The sequence below is a fragment of the Schistocerca serialis genome, chromosome 11 (assembly GCF_023864345.2).
Source record: "Schistocerca serialis cubense isolate TAMUIC-IGC-003099 chromosome 11, iqSchSeri2.2, whole genome shotgun sequence".
Taxonomy (NCBI): Eukaryota; Metazoa; Arthropoda; class Insecta; order Orthoptera; family Acrididae; genus Schistocerca; species Schistocerca serialis.
In genome coordinates this window covers 56,680,995-56,698,071 of record NC_064648.1, presented here as the reverse complement: position 1 = coordinate 56,698,071, position 17,077 = coordinate 56,680,995, and the positions used below count along the sequence as shown (strand labels likewise).

General features: G+C 42.4%; 1 protein-coding gene across 1 annotated transcript in view; it reads right to left on the bottom strand.

Moving 5' to 3' along the window:
- Positions 1 to 6,640: 6,640 nt before the first annotated feature.
- Positions 6,641 to 17,077, bottom strand: part of LOC126426923 (ankyrin repeat domain-containing protein 65-like) — a 45,064-nt gene continuing 34,627 nt past the window's right edge. The window contains exon 3 of the mRNA XM_050089026.1: positions 6,641 to 7,161. Within this exon, the coding sequence (XP_049944983.1) occupies positions 6,675 to 7,161 (487 nt within the window). The 3' untranslated portion in view covers positions 6,641 to 6,674. The remainder of the gene's footprint in view (positions 7,162 to 17,077) is intronic.

Genomic DNA, 17,077 nt, shown 5'->3' with positions numbered 1-17,077 from the left:
CATTTTTAAAAAACACTGGTCTCTCGCAGGTGTATTGTTTGATATACTGGATAGCCTGGATTCCGCAGCGTCTGCCGCACACACTCCCGCTCAGAATTCAATGTTGACACAGTACTGCTGCCCTGCACTGAGATTTACGTGTTTATATATCAAAATACATTTTACCAGTTTCTCAGATACCAACCAGACATTTACAAACACGAGTTTAAACAGGAACACGTTTTAGAATATATGACGTTCCCTTACTGAGCAGATATCAGCGGTGAACACAGGTGTGTTTGACGATACGGGGAAAGGAGATGGAGTTCTGGGCTGTTTCCCCTCTGCTGAAGCGCGCTGTACCGTTCCAGTGTGCAGTAATAGACAACACCATATGAAGGGCGCCAGGCGCATTCCAAATTTTCGGTGAGGGGCATAACATTGCACTGTGTTACCTAGACAAAGAGTGTTTAATATCACGGCGGAGGTGTGTAAGATTGTGTGCGACATGGAAGTTATAGATGAGCTCAGAGCAATGAAACCTCAGTGTATATGTGCCACCTCTGGGGAAGATCTGGAAGAAAGAAGCAGTCATGTTAACTACGATATTTCCTGATGACGTTTATCCTCTGTTATCAGGACAGCTGATGTTTTTAAGAAATTGATCTAAAATGAATGTGACACCAACAGAAAGTTTTTAAAAAAAGGTCGGCAACGAGATGGTCTGTGTGGGTAGGTCCCATGCCCCCATTTGCAGAGGATTTGCCAGAATTACGAAGGGTGGTAGAACCTGCAAATAACTTGGACTGCGGGGCCACACACTGAACTGAAGGGCTTTCAGAAGTATTTGAAATTATTCCAGTATGTCTTACAAATGTTTTAAAAATTATTACCTGCAATAAACATCCGTAAAGTTATACTTCCAACCACAGAAACAATGACATGTTTTAAGTAGTACTATTAAGAGTGTCGCGAAAGAATTAAATCAACTGACAAATGTTGCGATACTATTTACGCAGGAATTTGGGAAGTAGCAGAAAGTATTGGAATATCACCTGAACTGAATGTAATGATTCATGACAGAAACAGAAAGACAGAAGAAATCGCTTTGTTGGTGAAGCATCAGAAGACGATTTACAACAGAGCATGAAGGACAGTTTTTAACTAAATGTTTACCACGTTATTACACAGTTGTGGGAAACTTAAGTGTAAAGTGTGCTGCCACAGACAACACAGACACATTCCGTTTCTTGTGGAACTATATAAGTGAACAAGATTCTCCAGTAGCAGACCATGTGGAAAACTTCGAATCTTTCAGTAGTGTAGATGTTAATAAACACGGCCTGAAAGAAGAAATTTTGCTCTTAAAAAGATCCATGAAGCCACTTCTTCTGCGCCTTCTCAAAGCTCTTCGTACATCCAATTTTAATGACGTACTGCAGAATACAATGATGGCCTTACAGATTATTCTGCACTTTACTTTGCCTGTTAGTGGCCACTCTGCTTGCGCAATGCTGAGTGTTCTTGCAAAAGTTACGAACTGTTACAGAACAGCATGTTGGATCAGCTTCAATAGCTATAGGGTCACAGTTTATCCAGTCGTTACACTATATTGGGATCATAGAAGATTAAGCTTCCAGATGTGTGGTTCCTGAAGAGGGGCAGCAGCCTTTTCAGCAGTTGCAGGGGCAACAGTCTGGATGATTGACTGACCTGGCCTTGTAACATTAACCAAAACGGCCTTGCTGAGCTGGTACTGCGAACGGCTGAAAGCCATCGTAAACTAAAGCTGTAATTTTTCCCGAGGGCATGCTGCTTTACTGTATGGTTAAATGATGATGGTGTCCTCTTGGGTAAAACATTCCGGAGGTAAAATAGTCCCCCATTCGGATCTCCGGACGGGGACTACTCAAGAGGGCGTCGTTATCAGAAGAAAGAAAACTGGCGTTCAATGGATCGGAGCATGGAATGTCAGATCCCTTAATCAGCCAGGTTGGTTAGAAAATTTAAAAAGGGAAATGGATAGATTAAAGTTAGATATAGTGGGAATTAGCGAAGTTCGTTGGCAGGAGGAACAAGACTTTTGGTCAGGTGATTACAGTGTTATAAATACAAAATCAAATATGGGTAATGCGGGTGTAGGTTTAATAATGAATAAAAAAATAAAAGTGCAGGTAAGCTACTACAAACAGCATAGTGAATGCATTATTGTGGCCAATATAGACATGAAGCCCACACCTACTACAGTAGTACAAGTTTAAATGCCAACTAGCTCTGCAGATGACGAAGAAATTGACGAAATGTATGATGAAATAAAAGAAATTATTCAGATAGTGAAGGGAGACGAAAATTTAATAGTCATGGGTGACTGGAATTCGATAGTAGGAAAGGAAAGAGAAGGAAACGTAGTAGGTGAATATGGATTGGGGGTAAGAAATGAAAGAGGAAGCCGCCTGGTAGGATTTTGCACAGCTAACACTTGGTTCAAGAATCATAAAAGAAGGCTGTATACATGGAAGAAGCCTGGAGATACTGACAGGTTTCAGATAGATTAAATAAAGGTAAGACAAAGATTTAGGAACCAGGTTTTAAATTGTAAGACATTTCCAGGGGCAGATGTGGACTCTGACCACGATGTATTGGTTACGAACTGTAAATTAAAACTGAAGAAACTGCAAAAAGGTGGGGATTTAAGGAGATGGGACCTGGGTAAACTGAAACAACCAGAGGTTGTACAGAGTTTCAGGGAGAGTATAAGGGAACAATTGACAAGAATGGGGGAAAGAAATACAGTAGAAGAAGAATGGGCAGCTTTGAGGGATGAAATAGTGAAGGCAGCAGAGGATCAAGTAGGTAAAAAGAGGAGGGCTAGTAGAAATCATTGGGTGACAGAAAAAATATTGAATTTAATTGATGAAAGGAGAAAACATAAATACGCAATAAATGAAGCAGGCAGAAAGGAATACAAATGTCTCAAAAATGAAATCGACAGGAAGTGCAAAATGGCTAAGCAGGGATGGCTAGAGGACAAATGTAAGGATGTAGAGGATTACCTCACTAGGGGTAAGATAGATACTGCCTACAGGAACTGGTAGAAGCAGAAGATCAGTTTGGATTCTGTAGAAATATTGGAACACGGGAGGAAGTACTGACTCTACAACTTATCTTAGAGAACCACTTGTATGAATATCAAGAGCTCAGATGGAAACCCAGTTCTGAACAAAGAAGAGAAAGCAGAAAGGTGGAAGGAGTATATAGAGGGTCTAAACAAGGACGAGGTACTTGACGGCAATATTATGGAAATGGAAGAGGATGTAGATGAAGATGAAATGGGTTATATGATATTGGGTGAAGAGTTTGACAGAGCACTGAAAGACCTAAGTCGAAACAAGGCTCCGGCAGTAGACAACATTCCATTAGAACTACTGACAGCCTTGCGAGAGCCAGTCCTGACAAAACTCTACCATCTGGTGAGCAAAATGTATGAGAGAAGCGAAATACCCTCAGACTTCAAGAAGAATATAATAATTCCATTCATAAAGAAAGCATGTGTTGACAGGTGTAAAAATTACCGAACTATCAGTTTAATAAGTCATGGCTGCAAAACACTAACGCGAATTCCTTACAGACAAGTGGAAAAACTGGTAGAAGCAGAAGATCAGTTTGGATTCCATAGAAATATTGAAACACGTGAGGCAATACTGGCCCTACAACTTATCTTAGAAGCTAGATTAAGAAAAGGCAATCCTACGTTTCTAGCATTTGTAGACTTACAGAAACATTTTGACAATGTTGACTGGAATACTCTCTTTCAAATTCTGAAGGTGGTAGGGGTAAAACACAGGGAGCGAAAGGTCATTTACAATTTGTAAAGAAACCATATGGCAGTTATTAGAGTCGAAGGACATGAAAGGGAAGCAGTGGTTGGGAAGGCAGTGAGACAGGGTTGTAGCCTCTACCCGATGCTATTCAATCTGTATATTAAGCAAGCAATAAAGGAAACAAAAGAAAAATTCGGAGTAGGTATTAAAATCCATGGAGAAGAAATAAAAACTTCAAGGTTCACCGATGACATTGTAATTCTGTCAGAGACAACAAAGGACCTGGAAGAGCAGTTGAACGGAATGGACAGTGTCTTCAAAGGAGGATATAAGATGGCATCAACAAAAGCAAAGCAAGGATAATGGAACGTAGTCAACTCAGGTGATGCTGAGGGAATTAGATTAGGGAATGAGACACTTAAAGTAGTAACGGAGTTTTGCTTTTTGGGGTGCAAAATAACTGATGATGGTCGAAGTAGAGAGGATATAAAACGTTGACTGGCAAAGGCAAGGAAAGCGTTTCTGAAGAAGAGAAATTTGTTAACATCGAGTATGGATTTAAGTGTCAGGAAGTCGTTTCTGAGAGTATTTGTATGGAGTGTAGCCATGTATGGAAGTAAAACATGGACGATAAATAGTTCGGACAAGAAGAGAATAGCACCTTTCGATATGTGGTGCTACAGGAGAATGCCGAAGATTAGATGGGTAGATCACCTAACTAATGAGGAGGTATTGAATAGAATTGGGGAGAAGAGGAGTTTGTGGCACAACTTGACTAGAAGAAGGGATCAGTTTGTAGGACATGTTCTGAGGCATCAAGGGATCACCAATTTAGTATTGGAGAGCAGGGTGGAGGGTAAAAATCGTAGAGGGAGACCAAGAGATGAATACACTAAACAGAATCAGAAGGATGTAGGCTGTATTATGCACTGGGAGATGAAGAAGCTTGCACAGGATAGAGTAGCATGGAGAGCTGCATCAAACCAGTCTCAGGACTGAAGACCACAACAACAACAAGTTACCAAGAAAAAAAAAGCTAAACTGCAGTTTAGTAAAGCGTCGAATATAGGCAAACTGCGAGAATCAAAGTTTCTTTAAAAAAGCCATTGACTGATTATTGTTATTATCGTTATCTGGCGTTATCCGAATTAACATAGTTTAAAATAGGAAAATTTGGAGGATGCCCAAAAACATTTAGCGGGGGCCCGGAGAGTCTAGTGCCAGCCTTGCCTGTTGATATCTGTATCGATATGGAATAGCTGCTCTTTCATAACAATACAAACGAATTACTCTGACTTCAATTCTATTTAAAGTCAGAGAATATGTGCGATCAGAAACAAGGGAATTAAGTAACATAATAGTAATTGACATTCATTACACTTATAAACGTGATGTATGAGTCAAAGTAAATATAATTTTATTACCTGTAGTTCCACGACTTGTGTTACCGTCTCAGCTGTGCCACTGTGACTGATGAGTGTCGAGATTCGTGTGTATCGTTGTGAAATTTGTTTTGCTTGCATGTGCTGAAATTTGAGCCTCAGCGTTCTGTATCAAATAGAACTATAATTACTTTGGTTGTTGCAATCCTTTATATCAATTACAGACAACAATACTAGAAGGACAGGATTTCTTTTACATTTTGTATGTGGTATCGTTACTTTACAACTATTTTACTGAGACTGGTGACTGCTTTTCATTAGAATCAAAACGGAGATTTTGTGTCTTGATAAACCAAGTGGTCTATGATGAACCATCCATACATATTACAGCTACGTTCCCCCAGTTTATAGCAGGTTTATATTAAATTGCCGCTATATGAGAGAGTGAGGTACAATGTAGGTGATGTTTGGTTCTGAGTTGTAATTCAATGTTTAACTATTGGCACTGCAGATGATACTGTTTTCTAATTTATTTTCGAAAACTGCAAAGTTCTCTCTGTGTGCATAGTTGTTTCACAGAATATTAGTAGCATCATTGGTTTTGGTGCTTTGGTAGTGGAACAGGTGTGACATTCCTGTGCCAGTTGCAGAGCTGGTGAGAGCTGTAATTCCGCAGACCGCCACCTGGGGGCAGTGAGGTAGCTGCCGGCAGTGGCGTCTGGCTGAGGGAAGTGTAGTGTAGACTGATGGGAGGGGAATGTGAAAGAGAGCGGGGAAGTTTATTGTTTTATCCTGTAATTTGGGAATAAAGGTGCACGTCATCCGGTAGGTAGTGGCACGTTTTGCAAGAGCAGCATAACAGCTGTGTGGGAACTGTGAGGTGGGAGGTTGTACTCTGATCGTGTTTAGTTAAATGTGGACTGACCATATAGTTCCAGATGATAGGAGCATAATATAGTGTGAATATCACTACTAATATCTCATTGTAATTAGACATGGGGAGTACAGTACTTTACAATGTTTGTTGAATATGCAGAAGTAAATTGAGTGTGATATCAGAAGTGAAAATTCTGGTGATGGAACTCATATAGCAGTGATTTCGATATGTTGCAAATTGCAATAGTCTGATATAGAACCTTGCTGACCGCTGTGAAATAGTATTCAGCGATCAGATATTATAGAGTAACAGTGTTTATTCACATTGAACTGTTGACTTTTGCAAAGTTTAGTGTAGAAGTGTACTCGAGGAATTTTCCTTGAGAGAAAGGTTGTCTGTTGTTACCTGAATTACTTTACTGTTACCTAGTGCTGTGTCAGTTTTGCCACAGAGTTGCTTAGACTATTTGTCTGCAGTATGCTACTCGGGGAGGAGTAAAATTAGTGAGTGACCGTAGGATTGAATTTTTGAATTTTTTATTGAAGAATAATGCTAATTATTATTGGAGAAGTTGTTTCAGTTCTTTTTTGCGGAAAGTCCGTTGGAGTGGCTGCCTCATGACAGCAACTCCATCAGCCTCCTCTCGTTTTCATCACTGGCGAGGTCCAGTGCTGTCCGACCATCACTAGCTGTGGCCCCCTTGTCAGCTCCCGCCTCGAGCAGCACAGCCGCAACTTCTGCGTGGCCATTGGCTGCCGCCCAGTGCAGCGGCGTCCACCCTCTGCCATCCCTGGCGTTGGGATCGGCAGTCGCCCTCAGAAGCAGCCTCGCCACAGCAGTGCCGCCCCACATTGCAGCCACGTGCAGAGGCGTCCTCTGCCACCAGCTGTCTCTGGCGTCCACCCCCGCCCCCGCCTCCACCAGCAGCCACGCCACCTCGACGTCTCCCCTGTGCGCTGCACAGTGCAGGGCAGTCCACCCCCACACACCGCCCCTCGCCTCCACGTCGGCCCCCTCAGCGAGCAGCGCCCTCAGCTCCCCCACTGCCCCCTGCTCGGCCACCTGGATCAGCCTGCTGCATCTCTCCTTTGCAGAGAGCCTCCTGCACAGAACACAGAAACTGCCACACTTTGCTACAAACACACACACACACACACACACACACACACACACACACACACACACACACACAATACAATGAAGAAAACTGGAAAAAAAAGGTTCAAAATGGTTCAAATGGCTCAGAGCACTATGGGACTTAACATCTGTGGTCATCAGTCCCCTAGAACTTAGAACTACTTAAACCTAACTAACCTAACGACATCACACACATCCATGCCCGAGGCAGGATTCGAACCTGCGACCATAGCGGTCACGCAGTTCCAGACTGAAGTGCCTAGAACCGCACGGCCACACCGGCCGGCGAGGTAAACTGACACACGAGGAAATAACTGTTGTGAATGCAAGTCTGTCCTGAAACAAACCTACAGATTCCCACTCCCACAATACAAAACAGTGTTCAACTCTGCATATATTAAGCTACAGCAGATTTGTTCAATCCCCCTTATAAAAAATTTTCATTCATTGTCCATTAAAAGTTGAATTATACAACCTATGAATGAATTACGTTGTCACGTTTTGTCTCACTCATTCCTGGAAGTCAGCTCCTTTGATCTCACTACGCTGTAGCTAATGCGTGACTCACCTCAACTGCAAAACAGGCTTATTACAGGTAATACTACTACTCTGTCTGCAGCTTAACTACCACATATCACACTCCATCTCAAGATTTTCAACGAGGCACTGCCGTCATACAAAGTCAAAAAAATTCAATCCAATTATCGGTCCATTTCTTGATACAGGCTCAGAGATACTGAAAGTTTCTGACACACAGACACACCGAATGGTTTAATACATCTCAGATATAAATAGCACCAAACTGGCAACTCTACACCCATAAAAATGTGTGTGTGTGTGTGTGTGTGTGTGTGTGTGTGTGTGTGTGTGTGTGTGTGAGAGAGAGAGAGAGAGAGAGAGAGAGAGAGAGAGAGAGATTTTGTGCGCCTGATAGCATATGCAAACGTATTTAACATGTACTATCATGCACAAAACTACCTGCATCATCAGAATTTTGTTTTACCTGATTTGTATGCAATCCACATAATACACGTCCTCTGCTCTCTTTTCAGTAAAGTCGTTTCACTATACAAAATGGTCAAAATGGTTACTCCAAGGGACACAAGAGACAACTGCTCTGTGTGACTACCAGTTTAGATGCAAATTAGTACTACGATAATGCAAATATCAGAAAACATGGTATTAGAGATTACACAGCCATTACGATTGTACACGCGAATTCATTACATAACCAACGTTTCAAAAAGCAACTTCCACCTTAAAATTGTACAACAAAAATTTTGTTTCTGAATTACACTCTCTGAATACAATCCAGCAGCTATTACTCCTGTTAACAGTAACATGAAATATGATAAATATGGTTTCAGTCACAAGTCAGGAAGACTGCCCATGTGTAAACTTGAAATGACATGAGAAAGTTTTCTGTTGACCGGAGATTCCAACCCCGAACTTAAACTGACACTTAAGTAAGCACAATCAAACATTAGAAATCGTCTTTTTTAACCAGTAGCGCGATGATAAACTGAAATGACGAGATGAAAATGTTTTACCTTACCAGGGTTCGAACCCTGCACCCCACAACGTTCACTTCTAGTCAAGTGTAGACGTCACATATCGGTTTACTTACACAACAGCGAAATGTGCATATGACGAAAATATCTGTGCCGACTATGAATCTAACATTGCACACATCGTTGTTGGCCTCATACAAAGAGACGTTGATTATCGAATTCCTTTTAACCGGGAGCTCCTACCTGAAACACATGATATGACGAAAAGTTCCATGTTTGACTTGCGAGTCGTAACCAGTACCCATAATTATTGTTGACAAAGTCCGGAGAATTGTTAAAAACCATAGTAATTTGTCACATGTTCTTTTGTGTGTGCGTATGAACTTGAAATGACAGGCCATGATTCGAACCCAGACGCGTGTATTTGTGAAGGTCTTGAGGACTTTGCAGTCATGCAGAAACAATGAAAGGGCGGAAATGTATCATCTCAAAGGGATCAAACGTGACGAAAAGGCAGATTTGAGTGCAGCACCAATATTTTCCACATCTCAAGCTCAAATGCAATAAGAGTCAAGTACCGTGACATTGCACGTCGATTGGCTCATTGATTAAAGAAAAGAAAATATCGTTTAAGAAACGCAATTGGTGATAGAGTTTCGACCTGGCATGACTTTCGCCTCTGCACTGACTCTCCTCCGGGTTACCAGAGGTGGGAGAGATGCTGCTTCTGCTTGTTAAAAATGATTGCCTGGTGTCAGAAACGAACCCAGATGTTGAGCCTAGGTAGCTCGAATCATTTCAGCTTCTTTAACTGATGCCTTCATGGAAGTGATGGGATTCAAAGCCACTACGAGCATACTAGAAACTCGCCGCCTTAACAACTTTTTTCAGTTTTATTTTTTAACCACTACAGCATCCTTTTCTCTACACGATATCTTCCATTACAAAGCTTTACTTTTTTATTTTTTTAGAGTGTCAGTGCCAGGAAGGTGGCCGCAAAGAGGGCAGGGGCCAAGAATCCACAGACTTGTCTGCCGTGCCGCCCTTATACCTGTCTCAGCTGTCCGCTCTCTCTGTGATGTACCGACATTCTTTTTCCGGGAGTCACTGGTCAGCACCAGGCAGGCGGGGCCAAGGAGGCCAGCAGTTGAGGACTCCGAGGCCTGCCCGCGATGCATCCCCCGTCCCTGTCACCGAGGCGATCCAATATTTTCGTGGATGATTTTTTATTTTTTTTTATTTTTAATACTTCATCCAGAAGACCATGTCTGCAAAGAAAGTATCTCAGCTGTGAGCGACGACTTGGAAGTTACGTGTTCACGGTTGTTTGTTTTCGATTTATTTCGCAGTATCTTGTAAGTCGCCCAGTGCGTCAGTTCCTGAGGTATGTTTGCCAAGTTGGTCTTCTGTTATCTTCCACTCGCTGGAAGCTCCATGCTGCGATTTCTGAATGTAATGCATAATAGTAGAAATCAGGACAGTCCCTTCTTCTGGTTAAAACAAGTTTTGGCGTACAGAATTAGGTAAATAACATTTATTAAAATGTACGAAATCTCTCTTGAGGACAAAATTGTCCTATGAGTTTCCTTCAACATAAAATAAGGTACTCCTGAGCTACGTATTTTAGAGTAGATTTCTGTTTCCTTAAACATAAATAAAAAAAATACCGTTTAAGAAAAAAAGAGCTTTAGCACGATTCGTTATGTTGTTCTTGTATTTACGTCTTTGCCTATTCACTTTGCAGACTGTTTCACGTAACTATATTAACTAAAAAGAACTGCGAAGTTTCTCTTGTAGTTTTTCGCCTCGGCGAAGCACACGCGGGGGAGACGCGCCACCCCGTGGTCCCGCGCCACGTCCGCTTGCGGCCGGCGTGCGTGCGGCGCCTCACCCAACGTCTGCTCGATTTGTTTCCCCCTGTTACCAGGTAACACGTTGTTCGTCCTTGTGGCCAGTTTACACCATTTCTTCATTGTAGATGGACATAGCACGTCTATATGATTCAAAAAATTGTTGGTAGGTGAGGAGTGCTGCTGTTTATCCAAATGATCTCCCAGCTGTAGTGCGACTACTTTTTGTGCAGTCACATTTCTGCTTTCGTTTTCCGTTAATTCCACGTATATGTTCCTAACTTTTATCATATTTGACGGGCGAACTCTGGTTTGGGTATAACTGAGTTCGAATTAAAGTAGTTAAAAATTATAAAAACGATTGGGGACGTGCCCTACTTCTATCGGTGGACGCAAGACAGTGGAAGTAATTTCGTCTGGTAAGTGGGACGTGAGGTTCATGGGTGTCTTCTTCCATAGCTCATATGTTGAACGCAGGAAGAGAGTTTGTGACTTTCTCCATACATATGTGAGATTTAGTCCCCCCCTCCACATTTTCAGCTGTGGAGTTAAAGTGTCAAACTTTACCTTCAAAATGTTACCACGAGTTACAAAATGACTCGAAGCTGAGAGAAATCTTGCTGCTGTTTCACGTGGAATGGGTATAACCTATGCCACGCTGTTGACTTTAGAAACCACATACATACTTGCAAAGCTGGCCTTTTGGATATCGTCAAGTCTTCTCGCGCTATGTTCTTTGACGCTAGCTGGCACGCTGGCAAGGATTTTCCTAGTTCGCAGATGTAGTACGATTTATGTTATACCTGTAGCCGATACCCAAGATTTGCATTTGGATGACCACACTGAGGTCTCCCGTGTTTTGCAAAGATATTCCACGAGTGATTTAGTGTTGCTCAGCTTCGCACTCATGCAAGTTCGTGTTTGCTGATTACCTGCAATGCCTTCTCCCAGTCACTTTCGCCGGTGATCACGAGACCCACAAACAATACTCTGGCGCCGGCCGCGGTGGCCGTGCGGTTCTAGGCGCTAAAGTCGGGAACCACGTGACTGCTACGGTCGCAGGTTCGAATCCTGCCTCGGGCATGGATGTGTGTGGTGTCCTTAGGTTAGTTAGGTTTAAGTAGTTCTAAGTTCTAGGGGACTGATGACCTCAGATGTTGAGTCGAATAGTGCTCAGAGCCATTTGAACCATTTTTTTGATACTCTGGCCATGTATGTGCAGCCCTCGTAGCTCTTTCTGCAGAGTGGCTAGCAGGGGTCCAGTGGCAATGGCAAACAAGGCCGTCGACATAGGACAACCGTGTCGCACCCACCTTGTGAACCCAAGTTCTCTGGTTAGCTGACCATTAATCCTGATTTTTGAGGTGCTGTTTTTTGAGGTGCTGTTCTTCAAAATTCTACCAGCGATGTCGGCAAAACACTTGGGAAAATCCAGTACGGTCATTGTTTCAAGAAGGCACTGATGGCTCACCTATCGAAAGCATTCTCAAAGTCGAGCGATGTACAGCGCACTGAAAAAATGGCTCTGAGCACTATGGAACTTAACTTCTGAGATCATCAGTGCCCTAGAACTTAGAACTACTTAAACCTAACGAACCTAAGGATATCACACACATCCATGTCCGAGGCAGGGTCGAACCTGCGACTGTAGCGGTCACGCGGTTCCTCCAGAGTGTAGCGCCTAGAACCGCTCGGCCACTCCGGCCGGGTACAGCGCACTGATGCCTGGGAACATGTGTTGTAGCTAGAACGTGTCTATATTCACAGACAGTTTGAATGACTGATCTGTGTCTACCTGCACTAGATTCATATGGGCCAGTTACCTCATGCATTGACATTTTTACTCTGCAGTCAAGAACGTGCACTACAATTTTGTAATCGCTATTCAGGAGGGTAACTGGTCTTAAGTTTTTTACTGTGCACTGTGTGGCTGTTTCGGAACTAGCACCACGATTCCTTCAAAAAATTCCTTTGAAATTTTTCCGTCAGAATTCATTATTTCATTACACACTACGAGAAGTTTTTGGTCTCCACAACCTGCTATAAGTCTGCTGGGAGGCCCTCAGGCCCCGGCAGTTTCCTTTTGGGACTCTGCACAACTGTGGTTCAATAGAAGTCTTGTGAGGATGGACATGGTCTGTTTCGAGAATCTGCTGTCTACAACAGAAGATGGAACTAGCAAGTGCAATACAGTCATGAGGGAGCCTATCTCACCTTCTCGAAAGTAAGAATTAAATCATATATTTGTATGTTTTGTGATCATACCAACCTAGATCACTTATAAAATAGCAGTACATGCCCTGTTATGTTCCAGCCTGGTTGTAACATTACGTTTCCTGGCGACTGGGGAATGATTTAAGTGTCTGGCTTTTAGTCACATAATAGCACAGACCACCATTTTATACGTTGTTGTGGGTGTATGCATTGCAGTTTGCAACACTTTGAAGGATTAACTATTTCTCGCATAATTTCTAGTTCAGATACGAGCATATCTTGCTAGTGGTGAAATAAACCGACATTGTGCTTCTATATGTGGCTAGAAAACGGCGTGATATGTGCTGAGTTCGGAATGCAGCAGGTGAATACTTTGTTGTAAAATCATTTCAGTTTCATCATCCCTCTACTGGTGAAAAATTTCGATACATTAAATTTTATTTTGCTTCATTCACAATCTCTGCACAAAACAAAACTTTATGCCCCATCATATCAAGTTTTAATGCTGTTACATGTGGTTAAAATGATAGTTAAGATCTCTTGTGCTTTGTTAGCCGAGACAGTAGTGAGTGGATTGGAGTCCTGGGTCCCAGTCCAATACAAAACCATATAGTCTGAAGTTGAATTTTGACTTTCGAAATGTCATTTATTTTAATGAACTTGAGCTTACAAGCACTGACGACTGTCACCTCTGGTAACAGATCTTCTGATATTTACGTTATTGTGGAATTGGTTTTCATATGGACTATAACCGTAAAGGGCAGTTTTCTCTAGTGGTCTGTTGTAATAATATTGTGTAGTGAAACGACTGTATCAGAAAGAGAGCAGACAAACTGCAAGACCGTTAGGTTATGTGGCTGCATAGAAACCAGGTGGAACACAGTTCAGGTCATTTGGCTTCTTCTGAGCATGATAACACATGCATATAAATTGCACAGGCACGACACTCATCTGGTTGTGAAAAAAATTTTAATGTTATTAATGTGATACTTCGATCATCAGACAGCATTTTCGATCATCAGACAGCATTCACAGCGTGTTTTAAAACCTGGCCTTTGAAAGGTACAGATAACGAAATGGTTGACAGTGTGTTTCAAAGGAGGGGAAATTCAGTACAGCAGGCAGTGCAGCAAGGTGGAACTAGTGACTTGACAACAGAAAGAGGCTGTGGCAGTGCAACAGTTACTCGTCATGAAAGTATTACAACATAAATCTAAATAATATGGTTGACAGAAATTTAAGTATTTTTCGAACGAGGGTCCTCCCTTTGTAGGCACACATGAAACCATGAGGCAGTTAAAGTAAGCTATGTCATAGTCCAGTCACAGAAAAACAAACACTGATGTACTGATGTGTGTGTGTATAGAGGGGAGGGGTTATGAGCAATGTATTAAGTTGTGCTGTGGACTTGATACTGAAATTAAATTAAGTTTGTCCTCCATATACAGTAGATGTGAATGGTAAATTGCATGAGAACTGATGTCTAGAAGGCCTGGCATGGATACAAGGGGAGGAGGATGAACATGGGATCATGAGACATCCTCCCTGAAAAATAGGAAAGCACTGTATCACTTCACTGTATGAAGTGAAAAATAATTCTGCTTGCATGCCGTTGTATCCATCTTATTTTAATTATTATTAAAATTCTAAGAATTTTAGTGTGAAACTAAGTATAATTTTTGAGGGGGAGGGGGAGTGAAATCAGAGAAAGACCGCGGCAGCTCCAGAACCAAACATTGTATATGTGTCTGCAACTGACACCCATTAGTGTGAGAAGTATGAGGCAGTGGCTTGGGTTAAGATCACTAATTACAGTATGGATCTAATACACATCAACAAGAGAACTTGTAAAATATGCACAAATAGTTCTACTGGTGTAACTGAACTTTGGTAATGTAGACGTATAGTTTTTTTCAGTAACTGTAAAATTTTACCATGAGTGAAAGGTCTGTCGTAGGTTTGTGAGTAGTGGATTACGGTGTGGGATTTGTTCAAAGTATTTTCATTGGGGGGAATGCAGTGGGGAAGCCAGTGGTCATTTTAGCGTGATTTTCTCCTGCGAATGTAGAATCTGTAGTAGAAACAAGTTAATAGAGGAGCAGGACCGTAAGATCTGTGCCCTTCAGGTCCAGTTACAATGCGCAAAGGAGGAACTAGATAGGTTGAGGAGAGTGAAGGGTGGTGGGGAATGGGAACTGGCAGTTGGCAAGAAGGTAGCTAGGAAGAGGAGGTATTCAGACAGTTTCACTTTGCATACATGCAATAGATACAACCAACTGTCAGAGTTGAGTGGAGAGGAGAGGAGCCTCGTGTAGCCGTAGATGTAGGTAACTTGCAGCAGTCCTCAGCAATTAGGAGGCCTAGGTTAGTTGCAAAGTCTAGCAGAAAGAAGGTTCTGCTGCTAGGTAGTTCCCACGGTAAAGGTGTGGGCCAGCAGTTGCAGGAAGTGTTGGGGAGTGAGTACCAGGTCACCAGCATTGTGAAGCCTAGTGCAGTAGTGCAGGGTTGGCTCAGGTGACTGAAAGCATAGGGGAGTTATGTAAGAATTTTACGAAAGAGGATCAGGTAGTGATAGTGGGTGGAGCAGGGAACAGTCTCGATAGGGACGGGGAATATGATGTCAGTGGTGACTTGGTTAAGACAGCTACTCAATCTGGTGGCACTAATGTGCATTTCGTGCAACTGTTTCAGCGTCATGCTCGGCCTCACCTTAATGCAGCTGTTAGGTGCGTTAATGTGGGGCTGGGGAGGGCACTGATGGTGGGGGGCATGGATCACATCTCAGTGGTGCCAGTTGGGTCTATCAGTAGATGGTGTTTCACTAGGCACGGCCTGCACCTCAACAGGTATGGGAAGGGGAGGCTGGCTAAGCTTATAGGTGACAGTGTAGTGGGTGGTGGTGGTGGTAGTGGTATCACTCATGGAAAAATTCCTGTAGTAGTTGGTGTTAGAGCTGCACCTTTTTTAGACTGAAGTCAGCTGATAGGTATACCTGCTTAAAGGAAGTGCCTGTAACTAAGGGCTCACCTCCAGAGGATGTAATGTTTCCAAGTAGAGAAGGAATTAGCATATTTCATCAAAATATAAGAGGTATTAGAGATAAAGTTTGTGAACTGCTAATAGATGTTAACTCTGTAATTATTGGTATATTAGAGCACCACTTAAATAATTTGATAATTCAGAGGCTTCCTTTACCAGGCTACAGATTAGCTGGCTGTTTCTCAAGGAGTTCCTTGTGGGGTGGAGGAGTGGCTCTGTACGTAAAAAACAGTATTTCATTTGAGTCCATAGACGTATCACGAGACTGCACTGAACAGATATTTGAAAGTTGTGCAGCATTAGTTGAATTTAGTGAAACTAAACTTCTAATTGCTGTTGTTTATAGGTCCCCTAACTCCAACTTCAAAGCATTTTTGCTTAAGCTAGAGAGGGTTTTTGATTCACTGTCGGAAGTACCAGAAAGTAGTTAAATGTGGTGACTTCAGTATTAATTTTGTACATGATTGTGCAAGAAAAAGGATGTTGGTAGATCTCCTAAATTCATATGATCTGATGCAGACTGTGTTTTTTCCAACTAGGGTGCAGGGGAACAGTAGCACAGTCATAGACAATATTTTTATTCATTCTTCATTACTAGGTGAGCATTCTTTTAGTAAAAGGGTGAATGGCCTTTCAGACTGTGGTGTCACCGCCACACTTGCTAGGTGGTAGCCTTTAAATCGGCCGCGGTCCGTTAGTATACGTCGGACACGCGTGTCGCCACTATCAGTGATCGCAGACAGAGGGCCGCCACACGGCAGGTCTAGAGAAACTTCCTAGCACTCGCGCCAGTTGTACAACCGACTTTGCTGGCGATGGTTCACTGACAAAATACGCTCTCATTTGCCGAGGCGATAGTTTAGCATAGCCTTCAGCTACGTCATTTGCTACGACCTAGCAAGGCGCCATTATCAGTTACTATTCATATTGAATCATGTACTGTCAAGACCGACGTTCACCATTAACGGATTAAAGTTAAGTATTCCACCAGCTACATCCTTTTTTCTAAATTCTAATTTCCTTGTCCTGTTCCAGACCTCACGCCAGCCTGCGTGAGCTAAAATGCGTGCCTTTCGGCCTCCTTCTAGTAACACGGTGTTGGCTCTCCTGCCAACTGAAACACAGACCATGATGCACACATTTTAACACTAAAAGGTTTTTGTACTCAAACCAATGTCGTATTTAATTACAAACTACGTAGGAAAGTTAATCCAACAGCAGTAGAGAGTTTTGCAAAACTTGTCAAGGAACAAGAGTGGTAAGATGT